The 26,284-nt window shown below is 36.2% G+C and overlaps 6 protein-coding genes across 12 annotated transcripts; 4 read left to right on the plus strand and 2 right to left on the minus strand.

Annotated features, from left to right (window-relative positions):
• The first annotated feature begins 4,318 nt into the window (after positions 1 to 4,318).
• On the plus strand, positions 4,319 to 8,814 carry LOC127254195 (uridine kinase-like protein 4). 4 transcript variants are annotated; one of them, XM_051279157.1, is made up of 16 exons: positions 4,319 to 4,720; positions 5,403 to 5,461; positions 5,573 to 5,731; positions 5,813 to 5,904; positions 6,072 to 6,141; positions 6,293 to 6,408; positions 6,498 to 6,594; positions 6,703 to 6,782; positions 6,979 to 7,173; positions 7,262 to 7,345; positions 7,443 to 7,503; positions 7,723 to 7,783; positions 7,853 to 7,946; positions 8,030 to 8,102; positions 8,325 to 8,407; positions 8,517 to 8,814. In XM_051279157.1, exons 3-16 carry the CDS (start codon positions 5,581 to 5,583, stop codon positions 8,664 to 8,666), a joined length of 1,407 nt encoding a protein of 468 aa, XP_051135114.1. In that variant the 5' UTR covers positions 4,319 to 4,720; positions 5,403 to 5,461; positions 5,573 to 5,580; the 3' UTR covers positions 8,667 to 8,814. The 4 variants fall into 4 exon arrangements, with proteins under 4 accessions (XP_051135114.1, XP_051135113.1, XP_051135112.1 ...); XM_051279156.1 differs by lacking the exon at positions 5,403 to 5,461 and having other exon boundaries at positions 5,539 to 5,731; XM_051279155.1 differs by lacking the exon at positions 5,403 to 5,461 and having other exon boundaries at positions 4,321 to 4,720.
• Positions 8,815 to 9,125: 311 nt separating this feature from the next.
• Positions 9,126 to 10,557, plus strand: LOC127254198 (sufE-like protein 1, chloroplastic/mitochondrial). The gene has a single exon (XM_051279161.1). The coding sequence runs from the start codon at positions 9,160 to 9,162 to the stop codon at positions 10,333 to 10,335; it is 1,176 nt and encodes a 391-aa protein (XP_051135118.1). The 5' UTR covers positions 9,126 to 9,159; the 3' UTR covers positions 10,336 to 10,557.
• A 646-nt stretch (positions 10,558 to 11,203) lies between these two features.
• Positions 11,204 to 12,420, minus strand: LOC127254203 (uncharacterized). Of its 2 annotated transcripts, XM_051279171.1 has the most exons (2): positions 11,557 to 12,420; positions 11,204 to 11,475 (listed from the first exon to the last, which is right to left on the minus strand). In XM_051279171.1, the coding sequence occupies exons 1-2, from the start codon at positions 12,220 to 12,222 to the stop codon at positions 11,419 to 11,421; spliced, it is 723 nt and encodes a 240-aa protein (XP_051135128.1). In that variant the 5' UTR covers positions 12,223 to 12,420; the 3' UTR covers positions 11,204 to 11,418. The 2 variants fall into 2 exon arrangements, with proteins under 2 accessions (XP_051135128.1, XP_051135127.1); XM_051279170.1 differs by having other exon boundaries at positions 11,204 to 12,420.
• A 2,249-nt stretch (positions 12,421 to 14,669) lies between these two features.
• LOC127254205 (histone H4) lies at positions 14,670 to 16,067 on the minus strand. 2 transcript variants are annotated; one of them, XM_051279175.1, is made up of 3 exons: positions 15,294 to 16,067; positions 15,108 to 15,133; positions 14,670 to 15,028 (listed from the first exon to the last, which is right to left on the minus strand). In XM_051279175.1, exon 1 carries the CDS (start codon positions 15,981 to 15,983, stop codon positions 15,672 to 15,674), a length of 312 nt encoding a protein of 103 aa, XP_051135132.1. In that variant the 5' UTR covers positions 15,984 to 16,067; the 3' UTR covers positions 14,670 to 15,028; positions 15,108 to 15,133; positions 15,294 to 15,671. The 2 variants fall into 2 exon arrangements, with proteins under 2 accessions (XP_051135132.1, XP_051135131.1); XM_051279174.1 differs by having other exon boundaries at positions 15,108 to 16,067.
• LOC127254189 (kinesin-like protein KIN-14F) lies at positions 15,061 to 22,278 on the plus strand. 2 transcript variants are annotated; one of them, XM_051279140.1, is made up of 17 exons: positions 15,061 to 15,196; positions 16,454 to 16,617; positions 16,718 to 16,855; positions 17,139 to 17,495; positions 17,791 to 17,859; positions 17,985 to 18,209; positions 18,326 to 18,407; positions 18,605 to 18,700; positions 18,775 to 18,954; positions 19,172 to 19,278; positions 19,439 to 19,617; positions 19,698 to 19,862; positions 19,952 to 20,205; positions 20,383 to 20,546; positions 20,638 to 20,799; positions 21,065 to 21,741; positions 21,815 to 22,278. In XM_051279140.1, the coding sequence occupies exons 1-17, from the start codon at positions 15,061 to 15,063 to the stop codon at positions 21,960 to 21,962; spliced, it is 3,303 nt and encodes a 1,100-aa protein (XP_051135097.1). In that variant the 3' UTR covers positions 21,963 to 22,278. The 2 variants fall into 2 exon arrangements, with proteins under 2 accessions (XP_051135097.1, XP_051135098.1); XM_051279141.1 differs by lacking the exon at positions 15,061 to 15,196 and adding an exon at positions 16,094 to 16,274.
• A 919-nt stretch (positions 22,279 to 23,197) lies between these two features.
• Positions 23,198 to 26,254, plus strand: LOC127254776 (heat shock cognate protein 80-like). The gene is made up of 3 exons (XM_051280053.1): positions 23,198 to 23,419; positions 23,914 to 24,055; positions 24,158 to 26,254. Exons 1-3 carry the CDS (start codon positions 23,297 to 23,299, stop codon positions 25,996 to 25,998), a joined length of 2,106 nt encoding a protein of 701 aa, XP_051136010.1. The 5' UTR covers positions 23,198 to 23,296; the 3' UTR covers positions 25,999 to 26,254.
• The last annotated feature ends 30 nt before the right edge of the window (positions 26,255 to 26,284 follow it).

Consider the following 26,284-nt stretch of genomic DNA (forward strand, 5'->3'; position numbering starts at 1 on the left):
TATTACATCCAAGTGCAAATGATCATTTGTTTCTTGACTATACTTCCCATTTGGTGGTGGTCATTAGTGGGTTTTGTCTATGTGAAGAGTACCCATAATTTTTAGTGCAATGTTTATTTGTCCGTAACGGTTATATTATGAGTTAAAAAAATTCAACTGTCTTCAAATAAAAATGACTACAGACTTCACATCATAAAAATATATATATATATATACAAATAAAATAAAGTTAGATTATATATTGATTTATATATATATATATAAATTTATATAATCAAACAACAAAATTACACAAAATATCTGAATGGATGATCTAAGCCAAATGAGAATAAGCAACCATGATTGCCCCTCTTTATAATATATATATATATATATTCATAAAATGTTAAATAAAATAGAATGGTGGGGGCATTGTCTTGAGTGAGGATTAGAATCTTCAATTAAATATAATATTTAATTTTTATTTAAATATATGTCCCCTTTGATCAAACTGTCACGGAAGGTATCTGTAATTTGTGGGTCTCATTCATTATATTTATTTAATATTTAATATTTTAATATCTAGCCGTAGGGTTTAGGGATACTTACTCTCCCTCCGTCCCAGATACCATGTCCATATTGTCGTTTCTGTCCGTCCTACATACCATGTCATTTTCCTTTTTTGGAGAATGATTACACACTTTAATCTCATTTTAAATTTTAAATTTTATTTTTTTTAATTTTAATTAAACTAATTAGTTATCTTAATCTTAATTTATAATTATTTATATTATAGGATAATTATTTTCACTAATACATTCTTAATTATCTACTAATTACACTTCTCCTAAAAAAATACCGTGTCTACAGTGTAGCAGACACAATATTTGGGACGGAGGGAGTATTATATATATATATATATCATATTAAATATTTGTAATACAGAATTCAAATTATATTTTTTTATGTCTAGGATTTGGATTTTTTTCCCCTTAATTTTATATGTTCTAAATTAAAATAATACTTAGTTTGATATCTATATTTTATAGGAAAAAAATACTATATTTTTATTAGTAATGATTAAATTGTAGAAAAAAGTTTTAAAACTTTAAAATGCAAAAGTAGCTAAGCCATTAAAGTTTATGTTGATTGGTTGTATGTTATGAAAATTGCTGATTATATTTGATTTGTGTTTAATTAAAGCAGCCAAGTTGGGCAAAAATATATATTTTTTTTTATTTTTTATTTTTAATAACATGCAAAATATTAAAGCAGGCAAGTTGGTTTAAGCAATATGTTAAGAGTATATATTTGTTTTACGACTTGCAATCACATCTTGCTTTCAAATAGCTAGGACTGATATTTACTAGTATTTTATTTTTTTGCTTGTATTATTATATAATCTCTAATACTTAATAACTTATTGTTTAAATTAATTACTAAATAATAATGTTATTAAACTGTTTGTGTATCATCTGGGTCGCTTTAGAGTGAATCTTTTCTAAAGTGTTCTATTATTTCACGCAATCAACGATCAATCTATATTATTATTATTATTATTATTATTATTATTATTATTATTATTATTATTATTATTATTGTTGTTGAAATTTTCTAAATCCGAAATAAAGTTAAACCCTACTAATTTTTAGATATGACATAAGAATTTAGGTAAAGTATAATCAGTAGATAATTAAGAAATGTATTAGTAAAAATAATTATAAATTAAAATTAATAAGTAAATAGTTTAATTAAAATTTAAAAAATAAAAAATAAAAAATTTGATTAAAGTGCATAATTATATTTCAAAAATAGAAGAAAAATTATGTGAGAGAGACGAAAGTAAAAAAATATGGACAAATTATGTGAGATGAAGATAGTAATTGTGTACACAGGGTCTACGTTGGAGAGTTGTTCTCAGTAATTACCCAAAGGAGACACGTGTACAACTATATACAACTATATATATGAATGATAATGGGTAGAGTATGACTTGGGTATAGGCACGGGTGTCAAAATTAAATCCAACCCGAAAAATTGAATCTGTTTCACCTGAAAATTTTTTAGGTTCGGGTTTGTAAAAAATCGGGTCAACCAGAACCCGAAACAAAAAAAAAAATAAAATGTCATGTTTGGATCGTGTTTCATGTGACCTGATAACTCGAAATAAAAATCAGGTCAGGTTTCGGGTTGACCTGAAATTATATACTCCCTTAGTCCCGTTGGAAGGGTGGCGTTTACTGTTTGCATGTAGATTTTTGAATATTAGTATTATATTGTATTGTAGTGAAAAAGATAAAAATACCCCCATTACTATGGTGTAATATAAAAGCAATGACATTTATGTAATATCTTGTAAGTTGAAAGGGTATTTATTACGTTAAGTAGATAGTGCAATTACTAAATTAAGAAATAGTAACTTTATTTTGGGATGAACGAAAATGAAAAATTGCTAACCTTTCAATGGGACGGGGGGGAGTATTAAGAAATAATAATAGATTGTATAGTGAAAATGAGCCATTTGGAGTTTTGTAGTATATTAAGAAATAATAATATTTTATTAGTTAGTGAAAATGCATAAGAGATTTTGACATTTTTGTCATTTAATTTTATGTATAAAGTAATTGTATATGTAATTGTATGTTTGTAATTTAGGTGAAAGTTAAAGGTATTTTGATATTGGTGTATAATTACTTTTACTAAAATAAAAAAAAATACTTGTGAAACAGACAAAAATGTATTTGAGTTTGGACGGAGTGAGTATTATTATTATTTTTAATTTATAATATATATTATTTTAACATTTAAAATAAAAATGAATTTTTAAGGGTTTTTTTTTTTTTTTTTTTTTTTTTTTTTTTTTTAAGTTTTTGAGTCTGTTTAATCTTTCTGTTCGTGTGAGGTTTGTTTAGGTTTCGTGTGACTTGAAACTAATTCAGGTCAACCTGAACCTGATATGAAAGAATTTGTGTCGTCTTCGGGTTTAGGATTTCAGATCAAATTTCGAATTCGGGTTGACAATTTTTTTTTTTTTACCCCATAACTCAACTCAACCCGACACAAACACGACCTGAAAATACGAATTGACATTCCTATGTATAGATGAACCCGAGATTCTAACCATATATATTACTAGACTTAAGATTCTAATCATATATATTACTAGACCTAAGATTCTACCCAGATTTTATACCTAAATAATTGAATCCGATCTCAAATAATAGGTAAGTTCAGGTCGAATCTCGAGTCTACCCTACTCATTGCCATCCTAACGATATATATTTTCTCCGTTTGGAGAATTATTTTCATTTATTTGAAAAAATACAACAAATGAAAAAAAGAAAAAAAAAAAAAAAAACCACGAAAGACTGAATTGACTATATACTTTTTGTCCTTACACTTTCTAAATTTCTATCAATTAAACCTGCTATGTATGTGTGTTTGTACTGTTTTAGCTGCCACATATATATCATTGATTCGTGATAGTCTAATTTATCTTGTCGGTCTAATTTGCAGATTTGATGAGAGGTTACTAAAAATGTACTTGTGAGTTTCCATATTAGAACATTTTTTATCATATTTTTTTTTGTTACCTTTATGATTATCATTTTAATTTTTACTATGATAATTAGTTACATTTCTCATTATCTTTAAAAAAATAAAATTATTCATTATTTATTACCTTTGTAAAAAATCGATTATTTTTAACAAAATTTAACAAAATATATTATTTAAAAAATTTAAAATTTAAAATTTAAATGTACTAATATATATGTTGATTTATTCTAATAATTTCAATTTTTTTAAACAACAAATTATATATTTCAATATATTAAAATTTATATAGATTATAATATTATATAAAAATATTATTAAACAATAAAATTATACAGAACTAAATAAATTGGTGCAGTATAAAATACTATCTCCATCCTATGTCTGCTAACTGTAGACAAATTTAATTAAAATAAAAAAATAAATTAAAAAATTTAAAATGAGATTAAAATGTATAATTATTTTCCAAAAAAGAGAGTGACATGCAATGTGGACGGATAAAAACAACAACGTGGACATGTGGTGGGACCGAGGTAAATAAATTCGCCATTAAATTTTTACACTATAAATGTTAATAAAAATAAGATAAACTTTTGGTGTGTTTGTTTGAGAATTTGAATTTCAAACTGAAATTTGAATAATTATAATTTTGAATTAAACTTATTTTTTTAATATATATAAAAAAGTCTAATTTGATATATTTTTTTTTTTTAAAAAAAATGTTATGAATAATAGGAATGACGCCCAAAATCCTACACGGCCCAGAATTTTCCAGGAAAGATACAAGAAGTGACACCATACGCTGCAATTAACACTAACGACTCAGCTCCGAGAATTCCCAGAAACCAAAAAACACTATTCAAACAAGCAAACGCAATTCAACACAATCTCGACGAATCAGAATCCAGGGATGACCCAAAACCTCCCAATTTCTTTTCGGAATTCCTTCAAAATATCTTTATCCAAATTCCGTATGCAATTTCCTTCTCTACCTACTACATACACAGTACCGTACAGTTTTTTCAAGCAACATTCACAAATACAGCCACAAGTCGCTCTCTCATCGGTGCCCCCACCACTCCACAACCCCTTTGGACCGCAGGCGGTATCGATTGCTGCAACTTTTTGAGGAATCGGGAGCTCCGCCATACCAACTGAAGCTGCTGCTTCTTCCGCCCACAGTTAGGTCAGTCTCGCTTAGCTGAAAAGTGGAACTCATAATCGGTTTTATTTCGACTACGAAATTGCAGTTTCGTAAATTTGAATTCCTGGTGCATGAGCGTGTGGTTACATTGCGGCGTTGTTTTCTGGAATCTGGAGTGTATATTTTCTCTTCGAAGTATTAATTTGTTTGAAATCCATGTGTTTATTAGATTCGATTTCCCCCCCTAGGGTTTGATGGGTTTTAGCGGCAAATTACTGTGGGCTATGTAGTTGTGTAAATTCAAGTTCTGTTGGTGTGCATTTGTTTGTTTTTCAAGTTAAGTGGATTCATGTGATTGAAAGGCTTGTGATTGTGTGGAGTCATAGGGTTGGTTCATGGTCTCCTGTCTGGTAACTTTCTAAGCCTTTTTTAGAATTGCTGATGTCTTTGTTTGGTTTAGTGGCTTTGGTTGTTAACTCTTGATTATTGTTTAGTGGCTTTGCTTTAGAATTGATGTGATCGGGTGATTGTAACCTTGTATTTGTAGGTAGTTGTTAAGTTAATGTTACAAAGACATTGTAGTGCCAAACTAGTTAGACTCGCGGTGTCCTGAGATTAGGTGTATCGGCTGAAAAAGGAAAATGTGTTAATAGGTTGAATGAGTTAGTTGTATGATGGATGCTCGTAAGAGACACTAATGGCACTTGTCTTTTTGATTGTTTAGGTGAAATTGTATGGACTCAAAGAAGTTTTCGTTGTGTTTGGTTCCAAGCAGATTCATTAGTTAGGATTTGGATCTTATGATCTCTAATTGAAATTTGTGCTCCATCCTCCTTTCAAGTGTGTCATCTTTTTGCTAGTTGTTGAAACGTAATACTATTGGATGGCTCACAGCTTGACCGATGGGTTCGACAGCAGTCGATGATTTCATGGAAGCTTCATCTGGGGCTCATTTCTCTGGTTTTCATTTAGAGAATGGTGATCTAACTGGTTCCGAAGCTCAGCAGCCAGCTAATTCTGCTGCAGAAAATGTCAAGCAGCCATTTGTCATAGGTACGACAATGGTGAACTATTATTCATTTTAACAAATTTGAAATGGATGTGTTAATTGTAAGTCGTGAATTGGATTCACAGGCGTTGCCGGAGGTGCTGCATCTGGGAAGACTTCTGTTTGTGATATGATCATCGAACAGCTTCGTGATCAGCGTGTTGTGGTGGTTAACCAGGTTTCACTCCCCTCTCTTCGTAGTAACCTCGACCTCTGTTCTTTCATTGCTTTCGAACATGGTCGATCATGGATCACTGGATGTTTTTTGCTATCTTATTATACAGTGATCGATCATGGATCACACTTCAACTGGTTTACTTTCTTTTTCTTACAATTTATTGGCAGGATTCCTTCTATCACAATTTGACACCTGAGGAACTTAAAAATGTCTCTGAATACAACTTTGACCATCCGGGTGAGTTTTATATTGTTGCTATTATTTTGATTTATTTTTTAAAACTTACATTATTCTATCCCAGGTGTATGTTATATTCAATTGAAACTTTTAGAATGATACGCGGATGCTGTTCCCTACTCTTGACTTCATTTAATCATGTTTCTCACAGATGCATTTGATACTGATAAATTGTTGTGCACATTGGACAAACTGAAACATGGCCAGCCGGTTGATGTTCCGAAATATGATTTCAAGACATATAAAAGTGATGTACACACCCGAAGAGTAATTCCCTTAACCCTTTCCTTTAATTAGGAAATCCTTTGTTTTCTTCAGTCAATACACACTTCATCTTCGTTGTTCATATTTGGCAGGTAAATCCCGCAGATGTTATAATCCTAGAAGGTATACTCGTCTTCCATGACATGCGTATTAGAGATGCCATGAACATGAAGATATTTGTAGATACAGGTTTCTTATCTTTTATCTTCCACTTTTCATGCACTTTAGTGTTTGTCTTTTGCTCCGTGTGTGATATCTGGATTCAAAGCTTACGGTCGATCTTTTCCTAAAACAAAGATGCTGATGTACGCCTGGCAAGAAGAATAAGACGCGACACAGCTGAGAAGGGTAGAGACATTGACATGGTGCTCGATCAGGTAGCAACAGATCCCAACCCCTTTATTTGAGTTCAACAGATTGTTTGATGATAACTTGGTTGTGGTGAGAATCGACATGTCAAGTTTGCAATGTCTTGTTTTGTAATAAGATTAAAAAATGGAATTGATTCTATTTTACAATTAGAAGTAATTTTTGTTTTTCGCCTACTGAACTTTGCTTCTGGTTTCCATGCAGTACTCAAAATTTGTTAAGCCTGCTTTTGATGACTTTATACTCCCCACGAAGAAGTATGCTGACATTATCATTCCTCGGGGAGGAGACAATCATGTTGCCATCGACTTGATTGTCCAACATATACGCACGAAGCTCGGCCAGCACGATCTTTGTAAAATCTTTCCCAATTTATATGTCATCAATACCACTTTTCAGGTCTTGTTTTCTACAAATATATTCATTCCGAAGTTTTAATTTAACCTTTTCACTCATCTTGATTCTAAGTCTTGTTCGTCTTGTCCAGATTCGTGGTATGCACACACTCATTCGTGATTCTCAAACCACCAAGCATGATTTCATCTTCTACGCTGATCGGCTGATACGTCTGGTATGCCCGTCTTCAATATGGATTATTTTATCATTGGAAAAGAATAGTTGCAAACAATTTTCTTCTCATTTTACTTACAGAAATTCATCTGTGCCAGGTTGTCGAGCACGGGCTTGGGCATCTTCCGTTTACAGAGAAGCAAGTGATAACTCCAACCGGTAAGCAATTACCATCGCTAGTTATTATGAGCCCTTCAATATATTCGATCCATCTTCAAAATGTTCTATGTAAGATACTAAAGTTAAAACTATTTTCTTTATATGACCAAATATGCTAGTATTCGAAAAGCTCGGGTTTTATCAAGTTAGCTTATACAGAAGTTCTCATATAAATCATTTTCACAATTGCTTGCTTGTGGCGACGCTCCATTCCTGCAGGATCCGTGTACACCGGTGTAGACTTTTGCAAGCGATTATGCGGCGTCTCTGTCATCAGGAGGTTCAAAAGCAATCTCTCCCTCTTCTTTCCCTGGTTTTAGTATCTGAAACATTTTCGAAACATTTTCAGCGGTGAGAGCATGGAGAACGCTTTACGCGCATGCTGCAAAGGGATCAAAATTGGCAAGATCCTTATTCATAGAGAAGGCGACAATGGTCAGCAGGTCTGTGAAAAGCTTTTTTACGAGTTCCTGGCGAACAATGCTGATCACGTTCTTTCTTTACTCGCATCATTTTGTTTCTGCAGCTTATATACGAAAAACTCCCGACAGACATCTCGGACAGACATGTCTTGTTGTTGGACCCGATTCTCGGGACAGGTAAGTTCCACAATGCTATTACACATTTTTAGTTTTAATTTGAATTTTATGTTTTATGACGAGAAATAATATATTTTTATAGAAAACAATGAGTGTTAAAACTAAATTTCAAATAAACAAAGCCTATGTTTCATGCATCGGGAGTAAAATTTAAATTATATATATGTATGTATTTTACCCTAGGATGTACATTCTACTTACCTTTATGAATGTGTCTTTCAGGCAATTCAGCTGTTCAAGCTATCTCTTTGATCATCAACAAAGGCGTGCCGGAGTCGAACATCATATTTCTTAATCTCATTTCTGTGAGTTTCTAGTCGTTTATCAAATGATCATTTCATCTAAAAATTTAAACTTAAGCTTTAACCTTGACCTTAAGCTTAAAACTCAACCGGATTTTCATTTTATCCCCAGGCACCTCGGGGGATACACGTGGTTTGCCAGCGCTTCCCTCGACTAAAGATAGTGACTTCCGAAATCGAAATGGGCTTGAATGAATATTACCGCGTCATTCCCGGCATGGGCGAGTTTGGTGACAGGTACTTCGGCACGGACGACGATTGAACTTTCTCTCCGGTGTCGGAGGGCAAAAATATTTCGATTTTTTTTTTACAAATGAACTTGAGACTAAATGTTGAGTATTTGCACCTCAGCTGGCTGTGCTCTTTTATCCTCTTGCCAAAATGTGCATTTTATTTTATTTATTGGCTCATCTTATCTTCAAATTAAAATATAAAAAACATAAAATATACATTACACGAGTAAGTACTTGTAATTCCCTTTAATATAATGTTTCTTTATCTCAAATTTATCAATTTTTTTGAAAAAAATATTTTTTTTTTCTTTACAAAATATTCCATCAAATATTATTTTAATATTAAATTTAAAATAAAATTTTACCAAACTTATAAAAGAAATAAAAAAATAAGCGCTCCAGAATAGAATAAAAAAAAGCTCTAGAATAGAATAAAAAAATTAAATATTAGTGGTTGCAATTTGCAAATGGTGTTCTTGCAAAACGACAGCGGCGCAGATTGTAGTTTATAGTTGATTGGCAATGAAAACAATTCGAGCTGTTACTTCTTCATCGTCTACGTCGTTGTTCATTTCTCGACTGCGAATTCAAAACCCTAGAGCTTCGTCTGCAATTCCGAATTCTCAGTCTCCGGACTCCATGTCGATTTCCGCAAAAATTCCTCACTCCCCCTTCTTCCACCATTCTACAGCTCCGGTATTGGCGAAGATCCCGCATTCAATTCCCGTTTCCCACAAATTATTCTTCAAGAGCATCACAATCGAGAGAGTATCCACTAGAGATCCTATCCGCTCCGCCTCTTCTTCACCCTCGTCATCATCATCTTCTGTTTCTCTGCAGCCGATCGAGGAGCTCCCGCCGAAGTTACAGGAGATCGTCAGGCTATTCCATGGAGTCCAGGAGCCGAAGGCGAAGTACGAGCAGCTGTTGTTTTATGGTAGGAATTTGAAGCCTTTGGATTCGAAGTATAAAACGAGTGGAAACAAGGTTCAAGGTTGCGTTTCTCAGGTTTGGGTTAGGGCATATTTGGATAGCGATAGAAATGTGGTTTTTGAAGCGGATTCTGATTCGGTGCTGACTAAAGGGCTTGCTGCTTTGCTTGTTCAAGGACTTTCGGGGCGGCCGGTGGAGGAGATTGTTAGGGTATCTCCTGATTTTGCGGTGCTCCTTGGGTTGCAGCAGAGCTTGACTCCTTCTAGGAATAATGGATTTCTGAACATGTTGAAGCTGATGCAGAAGAAAGCTTTGCAATTGTATATTGAATATCAGAACGCCGGTGATTCCAGCAATGAAAGTTCTGGCAGAAGCTCTGTAGAAAATTCAGAGGGAGTGTTGAATGACAGTGGTGAAAATGGTGGAGTGGTGGCTATGGAAACTGGTGATGATCTGAAGGGGTTAGGTAATGGGAGTGCATTGGGCAGTAGAGGAAGGAGAATTAAGGAAAAGCTTGAAAAGGAACTGAGGGCTGTAAAAGTAGAAGTTGAGGATATTTCCTATCAGCATGCTGGGCATGCTGGTGTTAGGGGGAGTGATGGAGAGACACATTTCAATGTGAGAGTGGTTTCGGGAGAATTTGAGGGGAAGAGTTTGGTTAAGAGGCATAGATTGATTTATAGCATGTTGCAAGATGAATTGGATAGTGGATTGCATGCTTTGTCGATTGAGGCAAAAACGCCATCGGAAGTTGAATCTGGGTGAAGTTTACTGTGGTTAAGGTTTTGTTTTGCTTGTTGTTTGGACATATACACGTATTTAAATTTAGTGATGCTAGTTGTATCAATAATGATTTTCTGAATATAACAAAAACAGGAAAGTTGTGTTATTGATACTGATCATGCACACATTTAATAAGTGTATTAGATGGTGTTTGGTGCTCTTATTTCATATGTTCCTTAATGTCATATTTTTTAATTTCCTGGGGATTGCCTTGTTTGGTATTTAGGCATGTCACTTGAACTTATCTTAGAAACACACTGTGTTGCTAGTTATGAGGTAAGCTAGACAAGCATTCTTGGTATATTCATTTCAGCAGAGCATGCCTTCCATGCACTTTACACGAAACAAGCAATTTTGTCATTCTATTATGGCCCATTTTTGTGACCTGGGACTCTCTGTGATGATGTCAGGATCTTCTGAATTTCTATCCTTGATTTGAAATAGTGAAAAAATGTGGCAATATGATTTTTATGGCTTGTGAGATAATACAAAGGCAGAGAAGATTGGATAAGGTCTCTGTAGAGTGTAGACTGGAGGACACTAGAATGGCTGTGTGAGTTAATAATATTTCTCCAGTTTTGATAGATTTATATTCTGCATGTACTGTATGCTGTGCTGGACCTACTTTTGGTTGCCTTTACTACAGAGTGTCATTTTGGAGATTTTTGGTCAATATTCTACAACAATATTGATACTATGTTTCAAAGGTAGATCCACTTGTTAGAGTTGATCAAGCAGACATGCATCAAAGTAATCACATGATGAACTTAGTGGAAAGGATGTGGTTAATCTTTTTGTCCCATTAGTATATCCCTCTTTAAGCTTTACTGGATTTAAACCATTGGAAGGGTTTGAAATTATCAAATTATCTATACATATACAATCATTAGATTATATTTAAGTCTTTTGCTGTATACAAGTGTGCCAAATTTGTAAGCCTATCATAGAACACAAGCCTTCCGCATCTTTCAAGCAGTGTGTGTTTCGACCTTTTTGTATCTAATATCTTTGAAGTAGAAAATATTCATTTAGTTCGATCTTAAAGAAAAAGAGTGTTCCTGCCTCTCATCTTTTGGTTATGCAGCTATGCCGTATTAGGACACCCGCCGGTGGACTCGTCATCTCCATTTGACATTTTGCATGCAACCAGTAAGAATAATGAACTATCCCAAGCTTAACTTTGACCCTGAAAATTCCTTTTACCTTGTAAACTATTTGATTCCTCTGCTCCTGCTTTTGCAGTTCAAGAGCAAGGTTTGGAGGCAGATAGACCAAGCTTGACAGCAAATGCACTGGTGACACCCGCACTTCTCTCGGCCTTAGACTAAATGGCTGAAGAACTTGGCTCGCTATCAACGTCTCTGAGAAGTAAAGTTCAATGTGCAGGTTATCAAATCTAACTTCCAATTTCCTATTCGGGTTAGAAAAATTAGCAAGAAATATTATATCACTATTCAAAAATTCCGGTGAATACAAGTAGATGACACTAAGTCTTGCTTCTGGTGTGTCGAACACAGGATTCCTTGGCTTAATACCCACATAGATTATTAGAGTCATGATGCCAAAGAAGATGAGAAGTAGGCTGAAGAGCAAACATAGGATTGCACCACACCATACTATTGGATTAGTCTTCTTAGGATGTTGGAGAATTGGCTGCTCCCTTGTTTTTAGCTTAGCCCTGTTCTGTGGCGTATCTTGCCGCTCTCGTGTTGAGACTTTAGTGCTGTTGTGTGGCGCTTCAGGTGTTGAAATCTTCTGATTCCTGGCACCATTAGAGAGGACTATCTGACGAAGAGGAGATGGCTTGGTTTGCCTGTGGGATGGAGGTTTATAGGGGGGTGGGGGTGGTAGGGGGAGAGGGAGATCCATCTATGTCTAGTGAATGAAAGAATTGTTTAAGAAACCCTCAGCCTGGAGGAATGAGAAGAGAAACAAACATGGCTTATTATTTCTTTAAATAGAATTGGCCAAGTGGATTAAATTTTTTAAGGAGATAGCAAAAAGCAGCTTTTGGTAGGGAGTGGTTCTTGGAAGCTACCAGAACATAAAAACCTAGGAGTCCACACCATTGATACTCTTGGATCGATGGTTGAGATCCTTTCTGGTGCTGGAGGTCCTTGGAGCTTGCTGAGAGAACACATCTCTGATAATGGTGGGGCAAATCACTTCTTTATAGAAAAAGCAAAAGTGAATATATTTGAAATCTTTTAGAAGATGTAAGAGGTTTGAATAATGGTCTGTGGTGACTCTGAAGCAAGCAAGGCAACCACCTTAAGGAAATGCCAATTGAGAAGGGAAGGGACCCCTTGTACTAATTTGCAAGTTGCAACTGATAATGAGGTTTTGGGTATATTTACTCAGTGTTTTGTATTCTTATGTTGTTTTTAGTGAAAGCTCTTTTTTTAAATACGATGTTTTTTGGTGGGAATTAAAAATATTTCACCTGTAGATTTGAATTAGATGAAAATACAAGTGTTCACACCCACACCCTTAGATTGTTTGCTCATGGGGTTGGTTAGGTTATATACTTAACTTTAAGCAAGTTTGAAATTAGTGGAATATGATGAATGCTGTTTCATCTCCCTTTTGAGTGATTTGTCTGGACTCTATAAAAATTACTCTACTTTTATTATAATGGATTTGTCAACAAATAGCAATTAGATTTGGTTGTTTGTTATTACTTGCCACTGTGTTTCTGGCTTGAAGTTTTCCACTGTTTTTCATTGAAAAATGATCCAACTGCTGTCCGGTGCCGAGCAATTCGAGCCTTGCCCAAGAAATTTGTGCAAAGAACCTTGGATTTAATGTGAGTTGAGTTTGGATTTAATCAGAGTCATTATATATGGAGTTTTCATAGTCATTTTTCTGGGTTAATGGTGATGGTAGATTTTGCATTTAGCAGTTTACTGCAGATTTTATTGCTATGGTTTTTAAATTTACAGATTTTATTGTATTGTCTATAAAATTAGGGTTTAGCGTGATCTATTTTGCTGCTGTTTGAATTTTCATTGTAGCTATGTTTAAATTAAAATTATAACATAAACCAATTTATATGTTAATCAAAGCTCAAATCAGTAGGCCTTAGTACGTAAAGTTTTATGGGTTCGTTTCATCAAGCTCCTTTTAATTAATTACATTTAGGCCCAAGTTTTTATTGGGCTGATGTTGGGTCCAATTTGGATAATTGGGCTTGCAACTGTATTGTTAGCATTCTATGTAGGGAATTCCCAATTTAGAGTATTGATTTTTTTTTATTTTTTTTTAAATAATAAAAAATTAGGTTTTCAATATAATGTTTTCGTAATAATATGTATTCAACCTAATGTTTTTTGAAAAAATTGTTGTTCATAAATAATTAAAATTTTCCAAATGTGTTAAAAGCTTTGTTACATGGAATCATTTTTAATAAGTGAAGAATGTCAATGTTGGATATTCTTGTCTCCTTTTATAAAATTGATTTTATTTTATCATTTCCCAAAAATATAAATATATAAAACGATTCCATAAAAGCAAAAGGCAATTCCACTACGAAGGCTTTTCCACCTTTAATTTTCTTCGCATTCACAATTTAGACAAATACAAAGTACGATTAATTATGGCAACTTCCCATATAAGTTGTTTATGGCCATTAAATGTTTTGCTTTTGAACCACACACATTTTAAAAGTTGTTACCAATACTGTGTGTGTATATTTTTTACAAGAAAAATCCAGTTATTTGTCATTGACATTAAAAATACTACTGATTAATTAGAGATTGATTTTACAAATTCACAGTGGTGATCCAGATTCAAAAGACTAAGAACATAGTGATTAAATAGCTATGCTTAATGTATATTAATCATTTTACACAATAAAATGGGTGAACATGATAATAACTGAGAAGCACGCTTTTTAAAGCACGAGTTCATAATGTTGGGAGTGAAATTAAATTAGATTATTATATTGAGTGACAATAGAAAGCACAAAAACAAATTTACGGCGGTGTTCCTCGTAAATGGATTTCAACCTCCTTTGTCTACTTATTTCGGTGACAAATAAAAACATTATATAATCAAACAAGAAATTGAGAAGAAACACAAAAGCATGACAAGAGCCAATCATTTAGACAAAAGAGAATCCTATGTAATTAATTTTGTAACAGTTGTCACGACTTTTTTTAAAACTTCCAACCTTCAAATTCACTCTACATATATTTAAAGTCAACTGTTGTATTTGAATATGACAAATTTAATATATAGCGTATACCTTGTAATTCCATAAGTTATATTGTAGTGGACACAAAATCATGATGGTCCAAACAAGAACGCTAGTCATGGTCTAGAAAAGAGAACATACTAATATGAGTAAAACCAAGAAAATACAATTTTACATTAAAACAAAACGACATCGTTTCCATTCTATACCATTTGTTTCTCTCTTCCCTCAAGCCTTCTTTCCCTTCTCCTTCTTTTCAGAGAGAGAGAACTGAACTGAGCCCAGTGTTTTTCTTATATGCATGACAAAAACTTGTATGATGAGCAGCATTCATGTCTGATCACTTGTTTTCCTCACCAATTCAGCTACTCCCCACTTTCTCATTCAATTGTCTTTGTATCATTCAATAGCATTACGTCTCCATAGATGCCATTGTCACAGATTCCTTAGCTTCTCTTCCTAGCTCTCAACTGTTAGTCTCTAAGCGACACGAACAGGGAGATCAACTCAATATGCCACAAGAAAGCCACAGAAGTTCAAATCTAATCACTCCACATACCAGCATCAATGGCGGCAGCACCCAACCTCCATATGCCAATGAAATAATTGATTACGGTGGATTAGCTCAGAGAAAGGCCGAAGAAGCTGGTATGCTATACACCATATACTATATGTCTATACATACATGCATTGCTACATTCCTATATATGTATTGATAGCTAGAGAGAATGGTGGAGGCGTTCACCTTACAGTCATCGGAGCTCCACCTCCGGTTAATCGGCGGTTTCAAGGCGTGCGGTCCACCTCATAATCACCGCCTTCTTTTTCTCGATATCCTGTGCGGATGGCCTTAGCGGTGGGTCTACTTCCTCAACCACGCCACTCGGTCAAAAGCACCCTACAGCATTCCACAATCATATCGCTTTTGACACCACAATTCTCGCTTCAATCATTATCTTTCAAAAAGTGTAAGCAAGGAAACTGCAAATTGATGATGGATGGAAGAGTAAATTTCACTTCATTCACGAAAACTGTAAGGAAATAGGAGTCTACACGACAACTGTGGTCAATCTCAAAATTTACCAATCCATACTAATCACCCAAACCCTAACCCTAGAAATCCCTAACCACCGAATCCGTACAGAGTACGGCCTTGCCTCTTGAGCGCGTAGACGACGTCCATGGCGGTAACGGTCTTGCGGCGAGCATGCTCGGTATAGGTAACGGCATCGCGGATGACGTTCTCTAGGAAAATCTTCAGCACACCGCGAGTCTCCTCGTAGATTAGGCCACTGATACGCTTCACTCCGCCACGGCGAGCTAACCGCCGAATCGCCGGCTTAGTGATGCCTTGGATGTTGTCCCGCAGCACCTTCCTGTGCCGCTTCGCGCCGCCCTTCCCCAATCCCTTTCCGCCCTTTCCCCGGCCAGACATTCTCGCTTCTTCTGATGGAAATTACTCTCTGAGAGAAGGAACGCAGTTAGGGATTCAGATGAATTTGCGTCTGGCGAGAATTCGCAACTGGGGAGAATTTATATTGGAAATTCATCGACTGGGGAGCATTTGAGAGCCGTAGATTATGTACCATTATCGACGGATGAGAATGCCCATCCAAGACATTCTGGATTGCGCATTCGCGTCCGTTGATTTTATGAGAATCTACGGCTGATATGTTTTTAAAATTAGTGGATCGGATCGAGGCTGAAATATTTGAAATTTCAGCGGGTATCCTCGAAAGAACTGGCGCTCCCAATTTTATTTATTTAAAATATTTAGTAAATATAATTCCCTCACACATAAATATTTGATTCTAATTATTTCGCTATTTTATAGTTAATTTATATATTTATATTATTATAAAATTCGATCGTACTGTCGGTGTGACTTCCATGCTTGTGTTTCAGCTGCACGGCGGCACCAGGCGGCGCAATGGCTGCGGAAAATGGACGGTGGCGCGGCGGAGGCGCTTCCGAAGGAGCCGACGGAGGAGGAGTTCCGTTTCGCGCTCCGAAGTGGACTTATTCTCTGCAATGTCCTCAACAAAGTCAATCCCGGCGCGGTGCCACGGGTAATGCAGACAGCTGTGTGCAATCGGTTGTCCGCGCGGCAGATGTGTGTTTCTTTGGAGCTATGTGTGATGGTTCCTGTCCTGTTTGTGATGTGTGTAGGTGGTGGAAGTGTTGGACGTGCAGGCTACGGAAGGTGCAGCACAGGCTGCCATTCAGTACTTTGAGAACATGAGAAACTTCCTCGTTTCTGTTGGCAGGATGAAGCTGCTCACATTCGAAGCGTCAGATGTTGAAAAGGTTTGAATAGCTGGTTATTGCGATTTTAAGCTTCTAGATATAATGCGATAGCGCCATAAATTACTCTTTCTTGTAGATACAACAGCTTAATTAGACTGAGGAAAGGTGACGATAACTGTAGTTCCATCTGCTCGAATTGATGTTGAAATGGTCTGTGTATAAATAAACTCAAGCAACAAAAGAATATGCATAAGTGGTTTAATGTCATATCTGTAGAAGAATATGCAACCATGTTCCGGTGAGAGCAATAAAATGTGATGCGACCTTCATATTTTATTTTCAGGGAGGATCTTCAAGCAAAGTAGTGGACTGCATTTTATGTTTGAAAGGGTATTATGAATGGAAACAATCTGGAGGCGTTGGTGTCTGGAAATATGGAGGAACAGTGAGAATTACTTCTCAACCAAAAGACCTTCCATCATCTGTCGTGAGCAGTGAAAGTGCTGATGAGTCGCTAGATGATTCTGAATCATCCCAATATGATCCTCTGATGGAATTTTTCCACTTATACACTAACTCACTCGAGGATTCCAGGGCAGCCAATATACTCACTTTCATGTTTGATTATTATAGCATTGGTCTCCTGCAAGCTTATGTGACAGAAACAAACGCATTTGAGGACATCCCTTTAAATTCAATGGTAGGTGAGACTGATAAATGTCATGAGCACAAAGCCTAGTGTTAATTCTATTGCTTATATGCACTTGAATGAAACAAGTTTCAGGAAAAAAGGTATATGAGAGTTAGTTCTTTTATGACATCAATCTGAAGTGGGAGTCCATAACATTCAATTTGTTCAAAAATAGACTGTTTCTTGTTTCTATAGATTTCCCACTTGAAATATGTATATACACACAGAGAGAAGAATCTACCATGACATTTCTCTTTCCATTTTCTTAGAGCATTTGCCATAATTAATTGTTTGAGACATGTAGGTCACTGATATAGTGATAAGGAAGGTTGTTAAAGATTTCTCAGAATTGCTGGATTCCCAAGGCAATCAGGTATTAGCAACAAGTAAATAGTTCTCTACTGCTCTGCTGCCTCTTCGATCTCATTTTCTAGCTAGTACAACCAAATTTCATGAAGAGTGGGCAGTTTGACTGATACTTATTTTTCTGAACTGCAGCTTGGATCATTTCTTAAGAAAGTTTTGAACAAAGCTTGCACACCTCATAACAAATCTCAATTCATTGACATTACGTCAAAGTATTTAAAAAGAAGGACAAGTCTTGTATCAAGCGATGTTTCAGATTTTTGCATTTGTGGTGGAATTGAAAAAGAAGCAGAGAGTAGGGAACATCCCTCACATTCTAATGTAGAAATGCTTAATCTGCTGCAGAAACCATTGGAGGTATGACTTGTGTAAAGAGGGATACTGTTTTCCACATATATAATGGTTTTTATGCTGGTTTGCATAAATATAATTCAGTATATCTTATTTATTGTCTCAAATCCAACAATTTTCAGGATTTAAAAGCTCTTTATATTGAGACCAAGCAAGAAGTCTATCGGACACAATTGGGATGGGAAAAGGAACTTCTATGGCTGGGTGAGAAACTACGATTTGTTTATATTAACTCATTTCTTCATTCCATTCATTTATTTAATCTTTTCTTTTTCTTCTGTGTGTGTTTTGTGCAAGCAGTTCCCTGTATAGTACTAATACTTTGTGTATAACCTAGAAGTACATTTTATTTCGCACCTCATCGTTAGTGTAGACTACTGATAAAATGATTGCTTGATCAGGACACCATGTCAAGGGTCTTGAGGTCGCAGCTGCTTCATATCACACAGTTTTGGAGGAAAACCGTTTGCTATATAATCAAGTCCAAGACCTTAAAGGTTTTCATTTTCGAAGTTACATAAAATTTTATGCACTTAGTGAGAGTTAATAAATTCTAATGCTGTCTCTACAGGGACTATTAGAGTTTACTGTAGGGTAAGGCCTTTCCTATCTGGGCAATCAGATGGGCATTCCACCGTAGATTACATTGGAGAAGATGGAAGTATTATGATTGTTAATCCACACAGGCAGGGTAAAGATGCAAGGAGGATCTTCATGTTCAACAAAGTTTTTGGAACTAATGCAACACAGCGTATGTTCTTTTTCAACCATTTTTTCAAGTTGCTTTATCTTTATAAAAACATTCAAATAGACATCTGAAGATATTCATTGGAGGATCAGATAGTCTATTGACATTTTTCTTATTCAAAATTTGTCTTGTATACAAGAACTATGGGTCCTGTGCTTGGATACAGGATATAGGTTTTGAAAATTAATCAGTTTTATTCTTTTTGACCATCAATTTGCAGGTCAAATATATGCAGATACTCAACCCTTGGTGAGATCTGTTCTTGATGGATATAATGTTTGTATATTTGCATACGGTCAGACTGGCTCTGGGAAGACATACACTATGGTAATTTGTAATTACATAATCTTGCTATGGTATATTTAAGAGAACTGATCCTTTTTGCAGCATAATATTCACAAACATGCAATATATTTCAAGCATACTAATTTTGTATGTTCTTTTTCTTTTCAACACCCTTCAACATTTTATTATCTTCCATTTTTAGAGTGGTCCAGACTTGACAACGGAGGAGACATGGGGAGTGAATTATCGTGCTCTCCGGGACCTATTCCACATATCAAAGGCCAGAATGGATGTCATAAAATATGAAGTTGGAGTCCAAATGATTGAAATATACAATGAACAAGTGAGGGATTTGTTAGTCATGGATGGGAGTAATCAAAGATATCCTTGTTGAATTTCTTTATTTCGCGCATGATGGTTTTTCCTTGATAAAAAATCTTTTTGTCCTTAATTATGCACACGTTAGATATTCGTAACAACTCCCAGCTCAATGGGCTCAATGTTCCTGATGCAAGTTTGATTCCTGTAAAATGTACTCAAGATGTTCTTGATTTAATGAGAATTGGACAAAGAAATCGAGCTATTGGTGCCACAGCTTTGAATGAGCGCAGTAGTCGATCTCATAGGTAATTTTAAATACTTCTAAGTGTATAGATTTCCACTCAGGATATGTTATTTATGTTATCGAATCAATAATTGACCTCTTCTGCTGCAGCATTTTGACAGTTCATGTTCGAGGGAAAGAATTGATTTCAAGTTCCACATTGAAAGGTTGCCTTCACCTAGTAGATCTTGCTGGAAGTGAGAGAGTCGATAGATCTGAAGCTGTTGGAGATAGATTGAAAGAAGCTCAACATATTAATAGGTCTCTATCCGCCCTTGGAGATGTCATTGCTGCTCTGGCACAAAAAAGTTCTCATGTTCCTTACAGAAATAGCAAGCTAACGCAAGTTTTACAAGATTCTTTAGGTACTGCATTTATGCACCCTACTTTGAACACCACCCAGATACGGTTCACTCTTCCATTGTTGGTTGTTGAGAACTACTTATACATATGCATATGTATAGTTTCCTTTCACAACAGAACTTGCTTAGATGATTGCTTGGACGTGCATCACGTTTTTACCGCATTCATTTTATCCACAGGGGGGCATGCTAAAACACTGATGTTTGTGCACATAAACCCCGAGGTTAATGCTCTCGGAGAGACATTCAGCACATTGAAATTTGCTGAAAGAGTAGCCACGGTGGAGCTTGGGGCAGCTCAATCTAACAAGGAAACCTGTGAACTTAGAGAATGCAAAGAAGAGGTCTGTTCTAATACTTTAATTGAGTCTTGATTCCTTCTTATCCCTTAATGGCTTACTAGCTCGCTTTACTATTATTCTAATTTTGTTTAAGATATCCAACCTTCGAACATCGCTCGAAAGGAAGGAGGCTGAATTGGAGCAACTGAAAAGCCGCCCAAATACTCGAGGCGCAGCTTCACCTCTTAGGATGGCGAAACAGAGCAATCCAAAACCTGAGATCAGTGAGAAGCATGTTGATCCACAAACCATAGAGGTACCCCCAGTCTCATATTGTATTCAAATGAAACCATTTACAGTTTCATTCTGTGTCCCTCCAAAACATCCCAAATCCATGTATGTTTATTTTAAATCTAAAAATGGAATGAGGAAACACTGAATGACTTGTGGCTTAACTTATCAACAACCTTAAAATATGGCTTCTGATTATGAAAAATAGAATAGGTGTATTTGTATAATCTTTGCTACATTTCTTACTCTGCTGTGGTTCAAACTTCCTTAAATGGCAAGCTAATTTTCAGGTGAGAAGCTGTTCTGTTGGTAAGCAAAGAAGGTCTCAATATCCCTCCAAATTCAGTGACAAAGATGCTCTGCCGAAACTGCCTGTCCTGTCTGAAGAAAGAGCAGTGAGCTCCACCAAACCAAGATCCCCATCTCCTCCAGTTCGAAGATCGACATCCACTGACAGAGTTGCCACAATCAAAACAAAAGCAAAATCCAACTTACCCGAAAACTTGCCAGTCATTAAAACGCCATTCCCTGCTAGTATATCAGTCAGCAAATCTATTACCAATGCCCCTCCAGTAGTTGTGCCCGCACATCAAAATCAAGTTTCACAAGAAACGGCTATTTCAGATGCCTTGAACAGCTTCTCAAGGGTGACGATTCGAAAACCTCACCCTCCACATGAAGAAGAGCAGTTTAAACAAGCACTGAATATTCGCCAAGGCGGCATCAGAAAAGGCAAACAAGAGAGTAAGATCAAGACTAAGCATCAGGCTTTGGCAAAACTTCCCAAGTCCAACAATTCTTCTGAAACACTGCTTTCTGACATTGACTCGGATAAATTTTTCGAGGAGGCTCAGAATACAGATTTTTTAGACCCCGAAGATGAGCTTGTGCCAGTTAGACTGGCGCCGGCATCCGGTGCTCCCCGCGTCAAGAATCCCCACACAAACTCTCGAAACATTGATCAAAGGTATTACTCTAATATTTTTGTTGGAAACTTTAGGCCATCACAGTACATTCAGCTCACTTTCTTTCTCAAACAGGGAAACCATAGAGCCAATTGATTCCTCGCCAATTGGAGCCCGGGATAACAAATTCTCGAACGGGAAGGAAGCCAGCAACTCATCAGGTGTCCTGGAATTCCGAAGGAGTCGATCCATACCTCGCGGTAAACTGATGATCCACCCATAGAAGCCTCACTTCAGAGGATGTAATTCTTGAGAGTTTGTTTTCTTAATCCTCTCTTACTTTGTTTTGCAATGCTCTTCCTCTTCCTTTTCCAACAAATTTTCTGAAATGGTTTTTGATATATATGTTTGATCTGCCTTTTATATATATATATATATATTTCCAGTATATCTAGTACATACATGGGCCATTAAATAGAGATGGATTTGTGAGATGACTGCCTGTATGTATACGTGCACATATTGTTTTGGTACATAGTTTTGAATCAGAAACAACATACTATATGGCCATTGAGATTGCAAATTCTTGCATTGTTGCATCATGTTTTTGGTGATATTTACAAGTAAACAACAGGCACACACACATATATATTTACTATTGTTAGAATGATTTGTCAGTATGTTTGATTTTTATTTTGATTTTGATTTGAAATTGATATGATATAGAGTATTAGATTTGAATTTTATTTGAATAATATTTTGTGAGAAAAAATAAGTATATTATATTGGAAATCATGCATTAAATAGTATTGATTTGTATTTCCTATATGTTTTAATGTCCTCAACTTCAATATTCAGCATATTATGTTTTTAATATGAAATGGCTTAACATTGAACATTTTATTAATATTTGTTAGTAGTTACTAAATATAATATTTATAAAAAAATAGTAATGCATGTAATGTAATTTTAAAATATAGTATCTAAAACATTTCATTTTTGCAATCAAAGACACGGAAACGAGAGCGCTTTTTTAAATATTCATTTTGTCACAATTTGTGTTATTATTATATGTTTATTTTTTAAAAATGTAACGTTTGCAATTTTATTTTTTATTTTTTATCAATACAATTTATAAATTAATCATAAACAAAAAAAAATAAAATAGTTAAAATTTTAAAATAAAATGCTTTTAAATTTTAAATAGTATTAAAATAATATATATTTATATTGTAACCGACGATACAGTCACAAAACAACAAAACCAAAAATTAGCAAGTATTTTGACGTGGAAGTAATATTTCATTTTATCCCACAAGATCCGACCCAGTAACTATTACGTGATCCATATCCAATTTTGCCATGGCAGAAAAGCGGACCTGAATTTTCACGCGGGACCCACATTTAACTTCTCTCCAAGAAATTCGAAATAAAAAATATTACAACTACTAAAAATAAGGACGGTGCTTCCGAACTCTCTAGAAACCCTAACTGATGAACTATATAAACCCCTCTCCCATTTCTCGACTCACTGCCTCTTCATTTTTCCTCGTTCGCAGTTTGTAGATTTGCTATTTTCTTTCGCTTTGCTTCTGCTGTTGCTTAGAGATCGCAAATATGGCGGAAACCGAGACGTTTGCGTTCCAGGCGGAGATTAATCAGCTTTTGAGTCTGATTATCAACACGTTTTACAGCAACAAGGAGATCTTCCTCCGTGAGTTAATCAGTAATTCATCTGATGTAAGTGTCTTTTCCTTATTCTTTTCGGGAACTAAGATGTGATTATGTGGCGGCATGCCTGGTTTTCCCGTTTTTCTTATGATTTTTATTTGTATGTAAATTATGCTTACCCTTTTGATTAGATCTGTTTACTGTGGATGTTTTGGGGTAATATGTGATGCGTAGAAATTGAAATTGGACATTTTTGGGAAGCTGTCATTGTGTGTTGAACTTGTCAACGTTCTGTTACAGCGAAGTGACTATGTTTTTACGGTGCAAAATGAAAAATATATGAGCAGATTGTCTTTATTCGTTACACTGCAATTTTATTTGTTAGTTATGCTATTTTACCCCGTAATTCATTGTCCATGTTTGTGCCTCGTTCAGGGCATGTAGAAATCCGACCTGAGGTTTATTTGCAATTGCTCGTGTTCTTTATGTGGTGGCTATTTAATTGCTCTTACCGTGGATTTCAATTTGTGTATTTGGATTCTCATTATAAATGGCCCCTTCAGGCTCTGGACAAGATCCGTTTTGAAAGCTTGACTGACAAAAGCAAGCTAGATGCGCAGCCTGAGCTCTTCATCCATATCATTCCTGACAAAACTAACAACAGCCTGTCAATTATTGACAGTGGTATTGGTATGACCAAGGCAGGTTAGTATCAGTATCAATATTTTCATTCCATTTATTTATGGAGACTGATTCATTCTAAGTTTGTTATGAATGACTGATGCTAATATGTTTTTTTTATTGCAGATTTGGTCAACAATCTCGGTACAATTGCAAGGTCTGGCACCAAGGAATTCATGGAAGCACTTGCTGCTGGTGCTGATGTGAGCATGATTGGGCAGTTTGGTGTTGGTTTCTACTCAGCATACTTAGTAGCTGAGAAGGTTGTTGTCACAACAAAGCATAATGATGATGAGCAGTATGTCTGGGAATCCCAAGCTGGCGGATCCTTTACTGTTACAAGGGACACATCTGGTGAACCTCTTGGTAGAGGCACCAAGATCACTCTCTTTCTCAAAGAAGACCAGCTTGAGTATCTTGAGGAGCGCCGTTTGAAGGACTTGGTCAAGAAGCACTCTGAATTCATCAGCTACCCTATCTCTCTCTGGGTTGAGAAGACCACAGAGAAAGAAATCTCAGATGATGAGGACGAGGAGGAGAAGAAGGATGAAGAAGGGGAGGTTGAGGAGGTTGATGAAGAGAAGGAGAAAGCTGAGAAGAAGAAGAAGAAGATCAAGGAAGTCTCTCATGAATGGGATCTGGTAAACAAGCAGAAGCCAATCTGGATGAGGAAGCCAGAGGAGATCACCAAGGAAGAGTATGCTGCTTTTTACAAGAGCCTCACTAATGACTGGGAGGAGCATTTGGCTGTCAAACACTTTTCAGTTGAGGGGCAGCTTGAGTTCAAGGCAATTCTTTTTGTTCCCAAGAGGGCACCTTTTGACCTCTTTGACACCCGAAAGAAACCAAACAATATTAAGCTCTATGTCCGCCGTGTCTTCATCATGGATAACTGCGAGGAGTTGATTCCTGAGTATCTTAGCTTCGTTAAGGGTATTGTGGATTCTGAGGACTTGCCCCTCAACATTTCCCGTGAAATGTTGCAGCAGAACAAGATCTTGAAGGTCATCCGCAAGAATCTTGTCAAGAAGTGCATAGAGCTGTTCTTTGAGATTGCTGAGAACAAGGAAGACTACAACAAATTTTATGAGTCTTTCTCGAAGAACCTCAAGCTTGGAATCCACGAGGATTCCCAGAACAAGACAAAGATTGCTGAGTTGCTGAGGTACCACTCAACCAAGAGTGGTGATGAAATGACGAGCTTGAAGGACTACGTGACTCGGATGAAGGAAGGCCAGAATGACATCTACTACATTACCGGTGAGAGCCGCAAGGCTGTGGAGAACTCTCCCTTCCTTGAGAAGCTAAAGAAGAAGGGATATGAGGTCCTGTTCATGGTGGATGCGATTGATGAGTATGCTGTCGGTCAGTTGAAGGAATTTGAGGGGAAAAAACTTGTGTCTGCCACAAAGGAAGGTCTGAAGCTGGATGAGAGCGAGGACGAGAAGAAGAAAAAGGAAGATCTGAAGCAGCAGTTTGAAGGGCTGTGCAAGGTGATCAAGGATGTTCTTGGGGACAAGGTTGAGAAGGTTATTGTCTCAGACCGTGTGGTCGACTCTCCTTGCTGTCTGGTGACTGGGGAATACGGATGGACTGCTAACATGGAAAGGATTATGAAGGCGCAAGCTCTTAGGGACTCGAGCATGGCTGGGTACATGTCGAGCAAGAAGACAATGGAGATCAACCCTGAGAACCCCATCATGGATGAGCTGAGGAAGAGAGCTGATGCGGACAAGAATGACAAGTCTGTGAAGGACTTGGTGCTGCTGCTGTTTGAGACTGCTCTGCTGACTTCCGGATTCAGTCTGGATGACCCCAACATGTTTGGGAATAGAATCCACAGGATGTTGAAATTGGGGCTGAGCATCGATGAGGATGGCGCCGATGCTGATGCTGACATGCCGGCTTTGGAGGAGACTGATGGCGATGCTGATGCCGATGGCAGCAAGATGGAGGAAGTCGACTAAATTAATTATTATATAAGATGGGATGGCCTTGCCCTGTCTCTAGCTGGTATTTGTTGCTTCTACCCCCCTTCCCCTCCCTTTTCTCTTCTCTTTTTCTACTTATGTTTTGTTTTGGTTCTCTTTTAGGATTTGGATCTTGCTTTGCTTTGGGTTTTGTTTATGTCGGATGATGGTAGGCTAATGAGTTTTTAAATTTTCATCACTTATTATTATCTCAACTAATTAATCGATCAATAGATTTGGTACTTGACCGTGATGTGATTTGCATGTCTGTTTGTTCTCCTCT

The sequence above is a fragment of the Andrographis paniculata genome, unplaced genomic scaffold (assembly GCF_009805555.1).
Source record: "Andrographis paniculata isolate CXL003 unplaced genomic scaffold, ASM980555v1 Contig52END, whole genome shotgun sequence".
NCBI classification, from domain to species: domain Eukaryota; kingdom Viridiplantae; phylum Streptophyta; class Magnoliopsida; order Lamiales; family Acanthaceae; genus Andrographis; species Andrographis paniculata.

Coding starts and splice junctions, on each gene's coding strand:
- LOC127254195 (XM_051279157.1), top strand. CDS start 5,581: ATGGGTTCGACAGCAGTCGATGATTTCATGGAAGCTTCATCTGGGGCT. Junction 6,409..6,497: donor GTGATGTACACACCCGAAGA/GTAATTCCCTTA, acceptor CATATTTGGCAG/GTAAATCCCGCAGATGTTAT. Junction 7,346..7,442: donor CTGATCGGCTGATACGTCTG/GTATGCCCGTCT, acceptor CATCTGTGCCAG/GTTGTCGAGCACGGGCTTGG.
- LOC127254198 (XM_051279161.1), top strand. CDS start 9,160: ATGAAAACAATTCGAGCTGTTACTTCTTCATCGTCTACGTCGTTGTTC.
- LOC127254203 (XM_051279170.1), bottom strand. CDS start 12,222: ATGGATCTCCCTCTCCCCCTACCACCCCCACCCCCCTATAAACCTCCA.
- LOC127254189 (XM_051279140.1), top strand. CDS start 15,061: ATGCCACAAGAAAGCCACAGAAGTTCAAATCTAATCACTCCACATACC. Junction 18,408..18,604: donor AAAGGAACTTCTATGGCTGG/GTGAGAAACTAC, acceptor TTGCTTGATCAG/GACACCATGTCAAGGGTCTT. Junction 20,800..21,064: donor TTGATCCACAAACCATAGAG/GTACCCCCAGTC, acceptor GCTAATTTTCAG/GTGAGAAGCTGTTCTGTTGG.
- LOC127254205 (XM_051279175.1), bottom strand. CDS start 15,983: ATGTCTGGCCGGGGAAAGGGCGGAAAGGGATTGGGGAAGGGCGGCGCG.
- LOC127254776 (XM_051280053.1), top strand. CDS start 23,297: ATGGCGGAAACCGAGACGTTTGCGTTCCAGGCGGAGATTAATCAGCTT. Junction 23,420..23,913: donor TAATCAGTAATTCATCTGAT/GTAAGTGTCTTT, acceptor TGGCCCCTTCAG/GCTCTGGACAAGATCCGTTT. Junction 24,056..24,157: donor TATTGGTATGACCAAGGCAG/GTTAGTATCAGT, acceptor TTTTTATTGCAG/ATTTGGTCAACAATCTCGGT.